Source organism: Geospiza fortis, unplaced genomic scaffold, assembly GCF_000277835.1.
Source record: "Geospiza fortis unplaced genomic scaffold, GeoFor_1.0 scaffold275, whole genome shotgun sequence".
In the NCBI taxonomy this organism is placed as follows: Eukaryota; Metazoa; Chordata; class Aves; order Passeriformes; family Thraupidae; genus Geospiza; species Geospiza fortis.
In genome coordinates this window covers 323,166-342,389 of record NW_005054341.1, presented here as the reverse complement: position 1 = coordinate 342,389, position 19,224 = coordinate 323,166, and the positions used below count along the sequence as shown (strand labels likewise).

The 19,224-nt window shown below is 45.3% G+C and overlaps 1 protein-coding gene across 1 annotated transcript in view; it reads right to left on the bottom strand.

The window, feature by feature from the left end:
- The window catches only part of JAG1 (jagged canonical Notch ligand 1), a 35,530-nt gene that overhangs the window by 5,625 nt on the left and 10,681 nt on the right, over positions 1-19,224 (bottom strand). The window contains exons 4-21 of the mRNA XM_005422616.2: positions 18,205-18,256; positions 12,537-12,791; positions 11,467-11,527; positions 7,586-7,716; positions 7,178-7,297; positions 6,624-6,737; positions 5,962-6,075; positions 5,090-5,203; positions 4,646-4,692; positions 3,997-4,170; positions 3,355-3,505; positions 2,668-2,832; positions 2,050-2,163; positions 1,316-1,429; positions 1,097-1,210; positions 854-970; positions 314-341; positions 129-214 (exon numbers count right to left, since the gene is read on the bottom strand). Of these exons, the coding sequence (XP_005422673.1) occupies positions 129-214; positions 314-341; positions 854-970; positions 1,097-1,210; positions 1,316-1,429; positions 2,050-2,163; positions 2,668-2,832; positions 3,355-3,505; positions 3,997-4,170; positions 4,646-4,692; positions 5,090-5,203; positions 5,962-6,075; positions 6,624-6,737; positions 7,178-7,297; positions 7,586-7,716; positions 11,467-11,527; positions 12,537-12,791; positions 18,205-18,256 (2,071 nt within the window). The remainder of the gene's footprint in view (positions 1-128; positions 215-313; positions 342-853; positions 971-1,096; positions 1,211-1,315; positions 1,430-2,049; positions 2,164-2,667; positions 2,833-3,354; positions 3,506-3,996; positions 4,171-4,645; positions 4,693-5,089; positions 5,204-5,961; positions 6,076-6,623; positions 6,738-7,177; positions 7,298-7,585; positions 7,717-11,466; positions 11,528-12,536; positions 12,792-18,204; positions 18,257-19,224) is intronic.

Below are 19,224 nucleotides of genomic sequence, written 5' to 3'. Positions count from 1 at the left end.
TACGGACAGAGACGACACAAGACACCTATCACTCATCTGATCTACTACTTAACTCAATTAAGATGATTGTCTTGCAACAAGATTCGAGCGAGACAAGAAGTGAGGCAGAGAGCCATGGGAACACTCACTGATCCTGCAGTCGGGCCCGGCGAAGCCTGGAGCACACTCACAGCGGTACCAGTTCTCTCCATCCACGCAAGTGCCACTGTTGTAACTGTGGACAATTACCACAGACATTAAAAACTGCCACAGATAAAAGGAACCCAGAATTCTAAAGCAAAAAAAGAGCAAAGGATAAACATAACAAACTTACCAAGGATGAGGACTGCAGTCATTTGTGTCTGCAAAGCAAAGACAGACGGAATTAAACATGTAGACTTTGGCTAATACAGCTCTACTGGCAGTAAAGAATGATCAAACTTCCCCTAATGCCCAAGTTATACTTAGCTCAACTTTTACAAAAATATGCTGAAACTCTCTACTAAATTGATTCCAGGCTTGTACCACAAAATTTGTTAACTACATTGTGGAACACATGTATGCAGGAAGAGATCCTTGTAAAGAATCTAATGGGGGGGGCGTGGAAAGTGGAAGCAGATAGAGCTGCCCGTAGAAAAAGAATGCAGGAGAAAACAAGACAACATCTGTCTCCACTTAGCTCATTTGCAACTTTCTCATGCCCAGGTCAAGGCTGTATCACATAAAGTCATTAAAAAGAAAGATTCAGGTGATGCTAAAGCCTACATCAAACAAGCTTTCCCTTCTGGATTCAATCTTGACTCCAAGGGCGACAGGATGAGCTCATGTTCTCATCATGCAACACTCTGGAAGAGTTCAAGCAGAGCTGACTTACTCTGGGTGCACGTGGGTCCTTCCCAGCCCTCCTTGCAGACACAAGTGAAGGAGTCCCCGCTGACCACACAGGTACCACCGTTGTGACAGGGGTTTGGCAGGCAGCTGCTGTTCCTCGCTGTAACACAAACAACATTTGCCGCTCAGTTGTTAGAAAGCCCTCAAAAGCGTGAGCCAAGAGGAACAGCTGAGGTCAGAGCTGCAGCGCTGCATCTGCTTCCTGGCGATTGTGCAGGCTATTTACCTATGTTACAAGTGGCTCCTTCCCATCCTGCAGGACACATGCACTTGAAAGTGTCCCCCTCGTCGTAGCACGTCCCCCCGTTGTTGCACGTCGCCTCATCGCACTGGCTGTCACCTGTGGAAAACCCAAACTGTCCTTAATGCTGGTGCTCCCTTAGGGCAACGAGTTCAAGCAGCCTATCAGAGCACGTCTGGGATGTTTTGGAAATGCTGAACTTACGGGAGTGGCAAGTTTTTCCTTTCCACCCATTTTTACATTCACAGAAGAAGTCGTTGACCAAGTCTCGGCAAGTTCCACCATTGTGGCAAGGGTTTTTACTGCAGTCATTAATATCTGGATATGTTAAGGAGAGAAAACAGGCTCAGTAGTGTTTACAGAACTGACAAACACAATACTTCAAAGGAGCATAACCCACCCCTAATTTTGGCCTGTGTTTCAATTGTGGATTAAATGTCTAAGTCAGTATTTTAAAGTTTTAAGCACTGTCACATAGGTGAAGAGTGTTTCACCCCAGTCCTCCAGTTTGTTTTCATTTTGTTTGTAATCTTGTTTCAGTGAAAAGGTCTATTACATAAACTACGCTGTTAGTCAGGGGAAGGGAGTAGAGCACTCAACTCCTCTCCTGTTCCTGAGATTGACAAAATGCAAGTATGATATGCAGACAGGCCATAAAGTGGCATCTACTAATGCAAAGGGTTTCTTCCTGGAAGTTATCCAAAGAATAGAGCAGGAAACTCAACAGTGAGAGAGCCAGGCCCTAATCCCAGTCCAGCTTTATAACTTGGGCTTAGTTCCAATACAAAAGACTGGGACTTGGTGGGAGGACCTGGTCCTCTGTGGCCTTTGAAGCAGAGTTTATTGACACAGGTCACTGTCATCTTGACAGTACCAGCCATTCCTTCCCAATGTTTTCCCAAGAGATCTTTCTGTGTGCTGAAGCATGGATAACTTACTCGTTTCACAATATGTTCCTTCCCATCCATCGCTACAAATACATTTGTAGGAGTTGATGCCATCAATGCAAGTGCCACCATTTTTACAGGGGTTGCTTTCACAGTCATTGATATCTGCAACAGTTGGAAGAAAGAAGAGGATTAAAAAAACAGGGGAAAAAATAGTCAAACTAGAAGTACAGTTACTAGGAATCATTATCTTACTGCAGACTGTTTGGTGCTACTTCCATTTCTAATAATACCCTTTGGAAAGGAAGGGTTATAAGCAAGATGACAAATGAGTAAAAAACTGGCCAAGGTTATGAACTTGTCACTATTAAAAACAAAAAATTCAGGAGTCCTTAAGATCCACATTAAACCCCACTACTAACTCCCTCAGACCTTGTATACATAAGGTTTTCAACAACATACAATTCAAGGCCAGAGGGGTCATGGCTGTGAACCTTCCCCAAGGCCTAGCAAATTCCACTCTGCCTCGCCCAAGAGGGATATGAAAACCTACAGCAGTTCCAAGGTTCACTGAATTACAATGAAGAAAAGGGGTCTGGGAGGGAAGGAAGGAATCTTTTCCCAGTAAGAGTGGGGGACAGTAAAACAGATTCTCTTTTTTGCTCTTACTCTCATGACAGTAGGTGCCAGTGAATCCTTTGTTGCATTCACAGGTGAATTTTCCACCCGCCTGGCTCTTGCACTTCCCGTGAGGACCACAAACATTGGAAGAGATGTAGCGAACACCTTCGGGTGTGCTGTTGGAAGCCACTGCCACAGTGCAGCTGTCAATTACTGCAGGAAAGCAGAGACCAGCATGAGAATTACCCCTGCAACCCGATTCCACAAGAGCAACATTTTCACTTCCAGCCACAGATGTTTAGAAGACACTCGTGCCATTGAGTCATTTAGGTTGGAAAAGACCTTTAAGATCATTGAGTGAAACCATAAACATATGACTACAAATATGTTTGCTGCTTTAAAATAACATTGGACTCTGCCAACTGTGCATAAAATAATCACAGCATCTTATCTGATGATTGCTGGAACACATCCACAGCCTGGAATAAATGCATCAGGCTTTTTGCTACCTGTGCTTTCTGTCCACATGGACATAATGCTGTCTATAATAGCTGATACTTAAAAGTATCACTCATCTTTTCACACGGAGAGAGGCCTAAGGCAGAGGGCAAAATTCAGCCTCTTATAGCAGAGCTACTCCAGCGACTCCCCTGCTGGAGCTGCGTCAGGGCCCCAGCGAGGGCAGGGCAGAAACCATTGGCAGCCACGGCCCTTCACCCCCAAAACAACACAGACCTTCACACGGAGTGGTGCGGCAGTGATCCTTCAGGTGGGAGCAGTTCTTCCCTTCATAATCCTCGGGGCAGTTACAGAAATAGTCCATGGCAAGATTGAAGCACTGGGCACCGTTCTGGCACGGATTTGGCTCGCAATAATCTATGTCCAGCTGTAAGTAGTGCACAGAGAGGGAAGGGAAATGGGAAGGGGGGAGAAAGGGAGCGAGGGAAAACTGAGTGAAAGAGGTTTATCATGGCTTTCCCTCACCACGACAGGCTGACATTGTGGAATCTGACCTTTTTATCTGCTGCCTCAAAGAATCATTCATAGCACACAGAGTTTAGTCCCGCTCGCCACTATTCCGGCAGACAACTCTCGATATTAAACTGCCAAAGTTAATAGTGAGAGCTCCACAAAGCCTGACGTGCAAACTCTGCAGTCTGCTTAACAAAGAGAATCCTCCACAGCCTGTCAGGGGTTTGTTGGTTTCTTCTCCCGCCCCAATATATATTAATCAAGCAGTTTCTTGGCAGACTGACAGCGATATCAAGTACAACTTTATACTATGCTTCACTGGATGCAAGGCATTCCGCGCTCAGAGCCGGAGTGTCGGAACAAACGGCACTGGCTGAGGGCCTGCCTTTCACCCGGCCTTCTTACCTGACAGAGGTTTCCTGAGAAACCAGCGGGACACAGACATTGGAATCCATTGATTTCATCCTGGCAGTGACCCCCATTCATGCAAGGGTTACTTGCACATTCATTGATGTCTTTCTCACAGTGATCTCCTGCATAGCCAGGTGAACAGATACACCGATAACCATTAACCAAGTCCTGGGAAAGAACAAAAAAATGTTTCAGAGTTAATGTTGTTCCTCCCTTGATATATTCTTATTAAGAAAAATAATTTTTTAAAAGTTAAAAAAAATCATCTCAATGTCCAAAATATTTAGAGGGGAAAAAAACAAACACACACACAGACCACCCAGTCCCAGGCAGGATACATTAATCCACAGGTTGAAGGGAAGTGCCTACATTTCCAGTAGATAGTTTGCACAACCACCAGCTTGTTCACTGGTGACACTGGCAGTGAAAATGAGTCATTTACTGAAGTTATATTTTTTTGCCCTTACTGTTTTACAGACATATCTCAACATGCTGTAGCATGACATAGGCCCTTCCCCAACTTAAAGACATGACCATTTGTATCAGCTATTTGCTATTTTCCAAACTTTTTGTGCTTAGGCTCAAATGTTTCAGTTACCGTTGCAAGTCTTGGGGAAACCAAGGTAAAACAAGAACAGCTTACCCGACAGGATCCTCCATTCTGACATTGTCCACGACAGTCGTTAATATCTGCAATAAAATTAGCACGGTTAGAAGGCAAAAATATATTTACACTAGATAGAGAGTTCAGGTCTCTGTAAAACTGCAGCTAGATAAACTTTTTGTCAAGTTTCCTGCATGCCTTCCTTGAGATAAGGTTATTATAATGGGTGGGAAACCTTTTGCGATTCTTCTAGGAGAGGCAGTAAAACTTCACATCATTGTTTTAGTCCCTTTATCAGAATATAGCTATGGTACAGGCTAATGACTTTGATAAAATTGTGTATTTTCATTCGGCACCAACTACTCCCTTTCTAAAAACATCAACTGCTGGGGCTCTGCCCAGTGTTTAAATTGAGCTCAGAACTCAGGGGCACATATGCCCAAAGAGCTGTCTGTTAATAAACCCAAGGGTATGGACACTTACTTATATCACAGTTGTGGCCAGACCAGCCAGTAATGCAGTCACAGTAGTAGCTGCCGATCAGGTTCCTGCAGGAGTTGGCATTGACACAGGGCTTGCCCTCACATTCATTGGCATCTGGAAAACCAAGGGGAACATTCAGGGGGGAAGGGAGAAGCCCACACCCCAGCAATAACCAGCAGTTCCTCCAGAGCTAAGAGGAACTTGCAGCATACAGCCGGGATTAGCGTGACTTGAAGGAACAAAAGTCAATCATCATCAGCCTCTGAAGGCTCTTTCAGTTTCTCTGCAATTAGAACATACAGGCTACGCTAATTATTTCACAATTACCCAGCCATCATTAAGAGCAACTTGCCCCCACACACACATCTCAGCTGAGCATTCTGAAGGAGGAATGCTGCAGCCTGGTCACTGGGATGAGTGTGTTGTGTAAAGAATGCAGCCAGCTCACTCTCCGTGAGATCATCCCCATTTTGGAACCCAGTTGGGAGCTCCTGGATCTGGAGGAGTTGACATGGTTGAGGAGATACAGAAACTTTCTCACAGGGCTAAGGGAGAGAAGCACATGTGGGGGCGGGACTGAGAGGCACAACACGCAGCCTCCCCACTTCAGGGCAGTTCTGGTTTGAAGGATGTCTCTGTTAACTATTTCCTTCAAGTGCCAGCATGCAGAAGCAAGGTGATGGAAGCCACACTGCTCTTGGACACTGACCTAGACCTCAGTCTTGCAAACAGACACTGAATGTCTTCAATGTGCCAAAGTACACCCACAGGCTTCAGAAACATGACTGTGAGTAAGGCAGGACTGCGATGCCTTTTGCATTTATCTTTTCCAGCTCTGGAACAACACTGGATAAAGAGAAAGCAGTTCTTACCTAGCTGGCACGTTTTGCCAGTCCACTGAGGTGGGCAGATACACTTAAATCCATCAACTAGATCTTGGCAAGTTCCTCCATGACCACAGGGATTTGGAGAACAATCATCAATATCTGTAATGCAGAATAAGGAGAGGCTTAGCTCCACTACCAGATTGGCAATGGCAATAACTGACAAGTCTGACAAATGGTTGCTGCTACTCAGGTTTTCCCTGAGGAACAGAAGAACAACAGGACTTCTGCTTGGAATTTACAGGTTATCTCTGATTTCAGCAAAAGCCTCATTTAAGGAGAGGAATAATGTGAAAAGGGGGTTCAAAGCACTGGGGGAAAAGTTTACCCCTGTGGCCTTTTTGCAAATGGAAGTCCTATTTGGATCCAGCAAGTCCCTCAAAGCAGCATTTCTAACAACATGCCAGAATGCTACAAAAATCCAGCATTCCACTTCTTTCAGGAAGCCTTGGGCTATTCCTTCCCCAGTAGCTGACAAAAGCCTTGGTACAAGCAAAGGGGAAGAGAGTGCACAGGGGTGTAAATGGCTGCTGGAAGCAATGTTCAGGCTGGGAAAGGTTAAGTAGTCTGCCCTGGGTTATGAGGGATTAGAAAGACAGATCAAAACCAGCAAACCGGCACATTTTGAATAAACACTGAAAAGGACTCACTGTCAGTGCAGGTTGGTCCAGCCCAGCCAGGAGCACAAACACATTCAAATCCCGAGGATGTCTCAAGGCAGCTTCCCCCATTGTGACAAGGGTCGGAGAGGCAGGCGTGCTCCGCTGCACAGGGACAGAAGGACATCAGGGCAGAGGCTACAGCAATGCCACCACAAGCCACCCTGCTCCCTCCACATGCTTCTGCTCTGGACACACCATCAGCACCCTTGCTGCACCGTGCTCCTGCAAGAGCCAGGAATTTCCTGGCTGGCAGAAAGTCTCGTTCCAGCTAAGCTCACCAGCACACCGAATGGCACCTGCTGGGGCCACAGCCACACAGGGTGGCTCGCAGTGACCTCCCCAGTGAGCAGAAGGCTGATGTCCTTGTCATGACAAAGCATGAAAACAGGAAAGGTTGCATCTTTGTACCCAGCCCTGGCTGGGTACGCTACAAATTGAGTTTTCCTCCATCTCACACAGCGCATCTAAAACCAGCCACCAAAAGCTGGCAAGAATTAACTGTCAGGTGGCACTTAATCTCAGCAGCTCCATCCAACACTTACCAATTTCACAGTTCTGTCCTGAGTAGCCCTCAGGGCAGGAACATTGGTATTTGTCAGGGCCAGTGTTGCTGCAGGTGCCACCATTCAAGCAGGGCGGGTGGGTTCCACAGTAGTTCAGATCTGCAGGAGGGGAGGAGCGTTAAAGCCTGGCCGGAAGGTCACAGGAACATCCCCACGTGCTTTGTTCTGCTCTCCCAGAGCCTTGACAGAGTGCATGCCCACAGAGGAGCGGGACAGGACAGGGACAAGCTAAGGACAGATGCTAACCATGCTGAACAGCAGCGGGATAAGGGCAGGAGCTGAGGGCCAGCACGCTGCCAGCACGTTTCAGCAGCTCACTGAGCCCCACGTGCACAGTCTGCCAGCGCTGACATCCCAGTGTGACACGGCCCTCTGGCATTAGCATACCTTTGTCACAGAGCTGGCCACCCCAGTTGGTTTCACAGAGGCACTGCCATGGTTCAATGCAAGTGCCATGGACACATCCCGGGTGTGGAATGCACTTGTCACAGTACTGGCCTTGCCATCCATACTGACACCTTCAGTAAAAGAGCAAAAAAAAGGGAAAAAAAATCAGAACAGGGAAACAAACCCAAACCCATCATAGCTGCTGTGTGTAGGTATGAGTGTGCAGCTCCAAAGTTTGAAGAAAGGCTGGGAAGTGGGGGAGAAGGGCAGGATGAGGGGAGGGGAGAAGCTATTCAAGGATTGTTTGATGGTTTCTTGTAAACAAACATTTTGGTAGTTTTGCCAAGGTCTCTGTAGCCGGCCTCCTGACAAAAGAATAACTGTTCTGAGAAAACCAGCATGAGGCCATTCAGCACAATAACACTCTTTTGCAGCCTCATATAAACGTGGCAGAGAGGGTGGGTGTGCACTACAAATCAATCTCTGGACTTTGACAGGGTGCTTTATAAATTGAGGGGGGAAGAAAAAGTCAGTGGAAACAATAGTTATCCAGAGATCCTCATGAATACAAGGTTCCAGGCGTTTCAGCCACGCTGGGTTTGCAGGAAGACAAACAAAGCCATAACCAGCAACTGAGCCCTTGGCAAGGCAGTAGCAAAACACGAGGAGTTCCCTGCTCTATCAGAAGGCACCCTTATTCTGAATGGAGAGACACACAGGGCTAGCATGGACTGGGCCACAGTGAGGGATGAAGAAAGCACGGCAGGGTTTTACACGTGCTCAGAGATCGGCTCTCAGTGTGCTTCTGAGTTTGATTTGTGCTAATAACCTCTTTGCTGGGAACAACTAAATCATGTCCAATTCTGAGAAACACTGATGTCTGGAGAATTTACTACTATTTGAATTCTTTATTGTCACCATCAATGAGCTACCTGAATTCTCTACTTAAAAGGAAGATGTTCTTTTAAAGTAAAGCCCCCTTAAGGGAAAGCTTATTTTGGCTTTCATTTAGTTCTCACTAGCAAGACAGACCAAGGATCCTTCATATTAAAGTGAATCTATAGATAGGAACAAGCAAAACAAGTTGAAAATGAAAAGCAAAGGCTTTTTGAGGTACTGTATTTCATTAACAGGCCCTGAGAGTAATTGATCAGCAGCAATTATGCACTAAGCTGTCACTAAATTATGAAAACAAACCTCAGCTCTACAGAAGTCAGCTAAGCTTTCTATTTGTAAAACCCCCCACCATTCTTCTGCTGGTAATTTCTTCTCATGGGAAAAAGCCAGAAGGATCTATCCAATGGATAATCACACACAGCCAGTGGTAAGTCCGACTTCCCTTCTAAAAATCTCAGGTGACAAACTGCATCCTAATTAACTTTTTTTCTTTAATAGCTATCACAATAACAGCCTTTTCAAAGTCAATGGGAAATTCTTATTAGTGTGTGTGTTAAAAAAAGCCAGTCAGTGCAAAGAACATGAAAAAATCCCAGATAAGGCAGAACAGCCTCCCTCAAGTACCTCTTGGAAAATCCTCCTGTACAGGGCATATACTGAGAATGCACAAAGATCAAAATTTAGGACCAGACCCTTTTAATTTGTGTTGCATACCAAGCAACTTGCCTGTGAGCTTGCACACAAGCCAAACTAAGGGACCTCACCTGCAAAAGCATGTATCCAAACTGAGGATTGATTTTACTCCCATCAAATCTAAGTGGTGGTGGGTTTTGTTTTCTTTAGAACAAGTGTAAAGAAAGCAAAATACTTTAAAAACCCCACACCACACAGGAAAAAAAAAATCATGAGCTTTAGAGCCAAAGGTACTACTTCAAACATCAGCTTCAAAGCATAACAAACAAAATTGGATAAGGCTATGGGCATTTAGAGAAAAAAAAAAGCAGCATATCAATTCCAGAGAACGATTCACAGTACTAACCCAGGTTTAATAATATGCATGCAGCAGTTTCTCATGAGAAATTTAAAGTTAACTTTCCTTGTATAGTGATTCATGAGTAAAAAATGGTTTAGTTGGCCGGCTGCATTGAAGAAAGTGACTGGCAGCAAAAGGGAAAAGGATATTTTAAGAACGTTTGCAAGTTGTCTGTTGTACCAGAACACAGAGCAGTTTCTGCTCGGATGTTATTTTTAAACCCTGTTGCATTTGTAGCATACAGGCTATATGACTCATCAAAACTTAAAAGAAAATAAAATCTTGTTTCTGTGTTCACTTTAAAGATAGTGGTCTAACTTGGCAAGCAGAAGTTATCTGAAAGCACCAGAAGGACAGCATTGTTTCAAGACTATGCAAATCAAGTGTGGGAAAGTTGCACCTTAAGTAAATAAGAGCACTAGTGCATGTCTGGGCAGTGAGTGGGAGGCAACAGACTTAGAAAGAGAAAGGGAAGAAAAAAAATCTGGAAACAAAGCCTGTTGTTCTGACTAGGAGACAGCAACCCCTACAAGGCATGTTTATTCTGATGACAGCAGCACAAATCACTGGTAGCCCTGACTGATATGCTCCTCTTGCCATCTGCCCCCCCCACACTTCCTACTACTTGTTAGGCTTTTTTTTAATTAAAAAAGATTTAGATTTGGTGCTCTGGGGGTTAACCAGCTTATATCAGTGCTGCTGAACATTAAAATCACAGGACAAGTGACAGCAGTTCATCCCCTGGCTGGACTTTCACTTTGCCACCGCTCTGTGAGGATGAGAGGTTACTTCCCACCTCACTTTCAGATGGTTCCTTGGTAGTTTTGTTTTGTTTTGTTTTGAAGCATGAATTACAGAAGCAGAGAAAATGAATGAGCCACTACAGGTGTTTAGGCTGAATTCTTACAGAATAATCTGTCAGACACTCCAGATCCAGTTCCTGTAGGAACTCTAGTCCACTTCATGCAAAGGTTTCCAGCAACACATAATCCACCAATATGCTTGTTAGGCAGAAAAATTACTTTCTATTCCTTCAAACTTCTGAGTCTTATTCAGGAATACCCAAACTTCACTTTTAACCCTTCCTACACAGGATCAATATGAATATTTTTGTAACCTCAGAAGCTCTCAGTTGTAAACAGAAATGATAAAGGGTTACATGCAGCAACTTGGAACCTGCCTGTTGATAAAGAATACCCACATTTAATATCCACTACCCCTCTAAGGGACAAGACTTCCCTGTGCTGTAAATATGTGCTGCATATTTTAAAGCATTCCAGATATTTAATTGTTGAGTTATGGATAAAATCTGCTTTCCATTGTCTCCTTGCCAGGACAGAAGGGACTTCAAAGCACGGCAACAAAATTCGGCATTCATCAGAGCCCACTGACAAGATTTCATCCCAGCCATTAACCTCTCAGCACTCGGAGCCAGGCTCACAATGGGAAAGGAACCCAGAGATTTAACTAATCCCATTCTAAAGAATGCTTGACTTTTGCCTACTGATGGAAGAAACCAGGGGGTGGGAAGGAAGGAGGGGGAAACACTGAAAGGGAGATGAAGAGAGAAAAGCCACACTGTACTTCAAGCTTGGAATTGAAAAAAAACCGATTAATCAGGCTGTTGGAAAAAACATAGCCACCAAACATTTGCACTATTAATGCAGAAACAATTAGTTAGTGCTCATTAGGCAGCATTCATGCGATTTATCCCATAGCCCCCTCTCCCTCAGTGCCACCACTTCACAAACCAAAAGCTTCTTAAAATTATCAGTGCATTAAAAGCCTGCTCCCCCCCTTATTCTGGGCAAGTCAGCATGAATAATGTGTCTTGCTCAAAACCACAACTTCCAAAACGCCCTCCCTCCCCAGTCCTATTGTGTTTAGCATCACTTGTTTAATTAGTTGGGGAGGGGTGGGGGGAAAGCAAGGAGGGATAGGAAGCATTTACCTGCACTCTCCTGGAATTGTGCAAGAACCATGCTTGGGGCTACATCCCTGACGACAAATAGCTGTTAAAACAACAAAAAAGAAGAGTATCAGCACACTGCCCGCTTCCGACACCTCCACACTCGTGGGAACGTTTTCCTCCAAGGGTTCTGAGTAAGGAGATCCAGCTGAGGATGAGGATGTTGTTCGGTGAGGGCAGTCAGAACTGCAGGTTTTGTTTGCCTTTGCTGCAGGAGAATTTACATGTTACAAAATAACTGACTGGATTCTCAAAAACATCTTATTGACTTGCAAGTCAATGGTGCTTGTGATCTTCGGTTTTCATGTGGGAGAAACCATTGTGCCTTGCAGAGCTCAGGTCACTTGGAGTCTACAGGTTTTTCTTCTCTCTCTTTTGCAGGTGATCTGGACCATTCTCCCTGGCTTTACACCTAATTCAAAGTAGCTTTTAACTACTCTGGATTTAGTTCTGGCTGTATCTCTGAACAGACAGGATATCAAGATGAGCAACAATTCAAATTGCAGGTAAACTCAGTCATTAAGAGAAGCTGATAGTCTGTTACTAAGTCCTGCTTGCTCCTTCCCCAATTACCTAGGTAGCAGCCATTCCCTAGTAAACGTGTTGAACATGATCTCAGGTGGAACAAACAAGCCTGGGACTTTTCAAACACCAAAGCTTTACACCTGCTAGGTCAGCTCTAAAACAAGTCTCTCCTTCCTGCTTGTCTTGAAGTTCTGCACCAAAGGGGAAATCCTTTTTGAAGTCAGCAGCAGAACTCCCATTGAAGTCAGTGGGCTGGGTTTTCTTCCCAAGGGCAAAGATGTGGATAAATCAGAGAAAGAACACATCTGCTAAGTGCTCGGTTCTCTCTCCAAGGCCTCTCCGAGACTTAAGGCAAGGCAGAAACTGCTCTTCTCCTGTCCCCAGCTCTCCCTGTAAAGAGCTGGTCACTGTCCCATCAGTCCTTAGCCCCCTGTCTGCACAATCTGACCACCGAATGCAACCTGGACAGGCTGCCCTCAAATCCCTCCCAGTGCCCCTGGTCTGTAGGCTGAGCGTTTGTCACAAACCTTTGTTGCACTCTGGTCCCATCCAGCCTTCCAGGCAGGTCTTGTTGCCGTTCTGGTCGCAGGTGTGGTGGGTGAAGAAGTCGTCCCTGGGCCGGCAGAACTTGTTGCAGCCGAAGCCGTAGTAGTGCTCGGCGCAGGTGACGCGGATCTGGTACTCGAAGTGCGCGGCGCCCGCGTTGTGCTTCAGTGTCTGCCACTGCCGGCTGGGGTTGATCATGCCCGAGTGCGACGCCTTCTCAATGATGCGGTCGGGGTCTGCGGGCACAGGAGATGGCAGGGTCAGACCTCCCTGCAGCTCTCCCCATTGACCCCCACAGCACAGCTCTCCAGCTTCGCAGGCAACGCGCTCTGAGGCAGCCAGTTGGTTTTATTAACTCTCTGTTTCAGACAGTCAGATAAGGCTGCCCTGGAGCTACAAACCATTAACTGAAACGCATATGCAGCATTATCAAACTGAACCAAGCTCGAAATCAAAAGGCACTGTTCAGTTACTGCCAATCGCTTACCCCTTTTGCAGAGTAAGGGCATCCACTAAGAATTCATACAGTTCATGACTAAAGAAAATTCAGCTCCAACAGACTGGTACAAAATGTGGTTTCCCCTGCTCCTCCATTAATGGCACTAGTTTTGTTTTCAACTGGAGCATTTACAAAAACAACATACTACAATAGCCTAATAAAGCCATGTCTACAGGCTGAACACAGGCACTGCAAAAGGTTTACAGCCTTCTCCTTATGCGCAAACACTAAACTGAAAACTACCAACTCCAGCATTCAGATGACATGGGCAATCTCAGATTTTGGATGAGAAATACCATGAAAGTCCTGCCTTCAGACAGCACCTGAGAGTACAAAGTCAAGATGACCAGAGCTCAAAGCAGAAGACTCAAACTACTGCATATATGTGCTATAGATCCCCTTCCTCTCTACAGAGCATTTCAAAGTTTAGGTTTGCACTTGACATTTAGTTCTGGCACAAGTCTTCTGGCTTTCAGAGCCATACAACTGTCTGAATTATGGCTTGAAATAATAATATTTCACATTTGCTTGGAACATTGTATATATCTGTGGTATTTCACTTTGTAGTCCAGGTCTTGTGACTTAAACGATCTGACACTGCCTTACGACCTGCTGCTACCCAGCACTTGACTGCTGAGTGAAAGTTTATCGTAAAACAGCCAAAATATCCTCGCAGACTGAGCTCAAAACCAACAGTGAGTACATGGGAGCACAATCCAGCAACAGGAGAATTTGAGGTAGGAAGGCAGTTTTCCAGTGATGTGTTAGCAGCGTGTGAAGTACTGGCACCTCTGAGTGTCAAGAATTAAAATGTACTGATGTGCTGCTTGTTGTTCCAACAACTACAAAAGAACCTTCTGGGATTTTACATAAGGCAGAGCTGAAGACTAATGAAGTGTCTACTAAAGCCCTGAGATGACACATGGGCAGTTTTTAATCTAAGATACTTTTAAATGTATTGCTAAGGTCCTTTGATTTGCAGCTTTCAAAAAAGAGAACTTCCTGACAGGCTTCTCAAGCCTCAGATACCCATTATGGATCCACCACTAGGTCCTGCCTGCTTGTCTGCAGTCTGGAATGAAGTCAAAGCTCTTGCTGCACAGCCACAAAAGAGTGTCAAGACTTCGACATTGTGAGCATCTGCCCATTTTTGGGGGTATTTGTGACTTGAGACTACAGCATTCCTTATGTGTTTACAGTGTGAAATTAAGGGCAACAACTTCTTGTTCACCTTCTGGTATTTCTGGTTCTATAGTATTTTTCCATTTAAATCAGTTTTTATTATTCATTGGCACTAAGCCCCCAACTCCACAACTATGTGTCAGACTTGCAAATGCAGGCAGGCCTTTATTAATTTAAATCCCATTCACAGGTAATGTGGATGCCTGAGGACCTTTCCATACTGGTACATCCAGAGCAACATCACGCTCTGTGCTGTGCAGGTGTAAGGCTCTTAGATCTCATCAGCAAGATTACTGACTAATTCTAAGAGGTACTTAAGCAGATGCCTATCTGCTCGTCTTGAATGGGGCTAGTCTGGCAATTAGAGTTCCACTCATGCGTGCTGGAGATGGCTCTGCTGCACTTGCCAAGATTACACTCCATCCACAGCACAGCTGGAAAGCAAAGGCACTTCCCCAAACACTGAGTGTGCATAAAGACATCCTGCTCCTTGTGAGTAGAACAACTTTATCCTCTCCTGTAAGTGGCAGAAGAAAAGGAGAACGACGCTCAATGTAGTTTTGCAAGCCAGCCCCCCCACCTCCACCCCCACGCTCATTCTTGCTTTTCCAGTCTTTTCCTGTTCCCCCTTGGGAACATACCACTGACAACTATTTCAGTCCTTGGCACCAGAAGGGGAGTTGCCTTGAAAAAGTGATCTTTCCTTGGGCCTCTGCTCTTCCATTCTTCTCCTATCTGCCAGCTCGTCCTTGCTGTACATCTATGACCTCTCACTCCAGCCATCAGCTCTTTGGAGACCTTAACCACAGCCTGAACTCAAATGGAAACACCCTTTTAAGCCCACTGGACTTCATTTTTTTGCAGGTGCTCAGATGAAACCCAGCTGCAGTTTCCCTCTGGATCACAGATAGAATGTCTCCCGTTGGATACATTTTAAAGCTACCCCCATCCGGCTGAATTCAAACACAGCCTCACAGGTTTAGCCTCCCTTTCCATTAGCCATCACCCACAGTTTTCACAATGAAGCCCTGGCATGTTGCTTCTTGTACAAGAGCTCCTCCACCCTTGCCTATTCCCACCTGTCAGAGTGCACTTACACAAGGGTGCTGACCCAGACTCCAGGGGAGGCATTGCAACAACCCTGCCATTCTTAGCCCGCACCAGCCACCCTTTCAGTTTTATAGGAAGCAATCCCAACACTGCAGAATGGTTAAGTAAATAAAAAGCAGCAGTCAGCCGGGCTTGAGACAAAGGGATCTTCTGAACTCCACTGCCTTCATCTGACTCAGAACCCCACGCTTTGATAGAAAGGTTAGAGGAAGCATTAACCCATTAGAAATTGATGAAGTGGAAGAGACAGGTTTTCTGTACATCTCGGGCTTCCGCTCCACACTTCACTGTCAGAGACCCTGTCGGTTTTATTCACTTCTTGTGGCTACACTTCAAAGCTATAAATCCTTCTTTTTATTCAGTGGGCAACTGTATCAAAGGTTTTAGACACAAGGAAATGAGCTATTTTGACTGCCCACCTTTGCCTTTCAGTGCTCCAAAGTCTGGAAATTTTAACTATGCAGCATCAGGAAGCAAAAACAACAACAGAAAGAGCCCAGACTTCTCTGAGCAGTTTGGGTGGCCAAGGACAGCACAGTTATTTTTGAAAGTCTTTGTTTCAGACAACTTCCAGCCACGGCTTGGTTTACATTGTGAAGTCTCTTATGCCCGCCTGGAATTCACATGCAACTGATACCAGTAATTTACAATAGCTCTTTGACATAGTTTGAGATGCAATGTCAGCCCATTAGCTTTATGTATGAAGCAACAGTAGCAAGATGGCAACCAGACAAGAACCAGAGTAAGAAAACCATTTGAGTTGAATCTTGGCTCCAACAAAGCACGATTCTCATCAACTTCAACAGGGCCAGAATTTAACTGCAAGCCACTCTTGGAAGTGAGACAAGAGAGAGTATGTGGTAAAGGAACGTAGGAGGAGTGGAATGTAGAGGGGGGAAGGAAGCATCCACTCGAGGATCTTCTAACAACTGCATTGATCAGAGGATGCTTTCAGAGCTATTGAAAAGTCACACAAGGCCTACTAAACCCACTTTATTGTTGAGAGCTCTCACAGAGTCTTTACGATTCAGTGGCAATTAGGGCAAAAGAAAATCCTGGACATCAAAAAACCCCACTCTTCTCATTATATGATGACAATTGTTTTGTTCTAATAGTTTTCTTCACTAGTTCTACAAGCCTTACTCTGCAGCTCTGGGAAAGCTGACTAAGTCAAGCCGTACACGGAGAAGTTTTGTACAGTGCAGTGACTGGAGTGACCTACAGATGGGTAAGTGACAGCAAAGCTGGATCAGGAATGCAGATCAGGAACATATGCAAGAGCATGTCTGCACTTGGCCAAATGCACTGCTGAGAAATGAGGCAATTTTGTCTGAAGACAATTGTACTTCCAGAACATGAAAGCAAAGAAAGGGTTCATTGTATAGCTTTGGAAATGAAGTTGTTTCATGAAAAAAGATGAGCTCTAATAATAGTAAAAGTGGCAGAGACCCAGTCTGAAACAACTCCCAGATCCTACTATAAACAAGACTTTCATTTTGAATTCAGGCATCTTCCATTTTTAATATTTCACTGCTGCTGCATCATCTACTTTTTTCTCCATATAACACTCTATATCCAAGAAATCCCCCAGCCACTGCTCCATGGCTGTGCTGGGGTAGAGTCTGAAATCACAGGTACTGCAGCAGGGCTGAATGAGGCTGGTTGTGGCTACCCCTGACAGGCCATGAGATTTGCCTCAAGCAACAACTGCTTTTCTGGAATGAAGAATTAACAGGACACCTCATGTACATTTAAAAAAATACAAGGAGCAGGTCTGCACAGAATGGTTTCCAAGCTATGCTCTCCTCACCAATTAAAGCACAAAAGCACAGCACTGTGCACGCTTCTCCAAGGCCTTCCTCTCACGAGGCATGAAGCCCATTTCACTTCTGCGTGGCTGCCACCTTGGCACTCCAAAGCAGACTGCAGGAAGCTCTGTAGGATTTCTGTAAGATGGAGCACAGTGCTGCTGCCTGCTTGCTGAAGGAAAAGGCCTGTTGTGTCAACAAAAGCTTTATGAGTTGAGATTCACACTCTCTCCTGTGGCTTTTACCACACACACACTGTGTTAAAGCCCTAGGCTGAAATAGAGCTGATTTTGCCCACCTCCCTCAGCAGCAGCAGGCAAAAAGCAGAACAGCTCATGTGCCAAGAGACCCTGTGCAGCTTCCTCTAGCCACGGGAAAAGCTGAGCAGAATGGTTCTGAAACCAACCAGAACCATTCCAGGAGAAAGATCCCCACCCTTGATTGTCAGCCAGCCCTGCCAGGTGGTGTCTGGTAAATACTTTTTCAGCCCCTGCATACAAACCCCCAGACATCCAACTCCCAGGGAAGAGCTTGTAGTAACTCCTCTTTCTCATCTACAGTCATTAGATGGATATGGATATCAAGTCTTAGAGAGATTTTAAGTTGTTTTCTTTTTTTAAAGCAGTACATTCAGTTTTGAAAAGTGCTTATAGAGTTTATAGAGAGGTCTCAGGTGAACAAGACTTAGGCTTCTGAATATTTGCCCTAATTTAAAAGAACAAAACAAGATCAAAAAAACCAAACAAAGAAACCTGAAGAAATCCCTTGGCTTTTACTCTCCCAGAGGAGAAGGAAGGAATTAACAGCATCTCAGTTTTTAGGCATCGCACTGTTGGTGCCTAGGGGAGCGAGCTACTCACCCTCTGCAGGCAATGTGAGTGAGACAGGCTGCTGCCGAGCCTGGAGGAACTGCTCCAAGCTCTCTGGGGGAGAGCTCTTCCCTCTCCTTGTGCTCTAACCCGCAGCGGGCTGGGGAGGCTCCCAGAGGCCTGCCAGTGCCCGGGACACAGAGGTGTCAGAACTAAATAAGCCAGAGGAAGGAATACTTACTTGTGGAGTTATCATTGTAATCCCACGCCTCAACAAGCAATGTGTAGGATCTCTGCAAAAGAGAAATAAGAGTTAGTTTCAAAGCCACACATGACTAAGGGAAAGAAAAAAAACCTGCCAACAATTTTAATTAAAAAGAAAAATTCTGGTCTCTACCCCAAAGCAGATACTTGAACACAGAAATAGGTAGAAGATTATGCTTGAGACAAACATGATCTTCTTGAAACCCCGTAAGCTACCTTATCCAGTCTGACTTAGAAGACCTTTCACCTTGGATAGCTCATCTTTGTCATCATTAAAGCATCTTATGTACTTAACCAGGAAGTGCAGCCTTTGACAGTGCACTGCAGCCGAAATAAAGCATGTGGGACAACTGCACATGGAGGACAGAAAGCACAGGATAGCACAGCAGCACCAAAAAACCCCAAACCAAACCCCTACTCTCAAAAACTGCTTCAAAAGAATTTTAGTTACAGAAAAATCGTCTGGATGTCCCTTCCCCCAGCCATCCTGAAAGCAAGGAGTGTTGCTAAGATTACTGTGCCCTGCCTTGACAGCGCAATCTCCAGGGACTTTGCTTTTCAGCACCCCCTTTGAAAGCTTTGTCTGCACGAGGGCCATCGCAGCTCCCACAAGTATCAGGTAACGGAGGGAAGGGCTGATGGATATGGAAGGGGGTGGGGTGAGAGAGAAGCACTGTAAAACAAAGGCTAAGAAAGCCTCCTCGGAGGAGCAGGGAGAGGGAAGCCCGCTCTCCACCCGTGTCCCTTCTACAGATGCTCCAAGCTGCCAATGAGCTCTGGAGCACTCCAGCAATAATAATCATAAGCACAAACTGACTCAAGTGACTCCATGGGCTGGAAAGATGCCAGCTATTACATCTAAGCCACCTTTATCTTCAATCCTAACTTGAGAACAAGACCCATTAAAACATCTCCTCCTCCAGCTCTACCCCGAGATATTATTATCCAGGCTGTATCCTTCAAAGTTGCCATTTAGCCAGCCAAACTTACACAATGA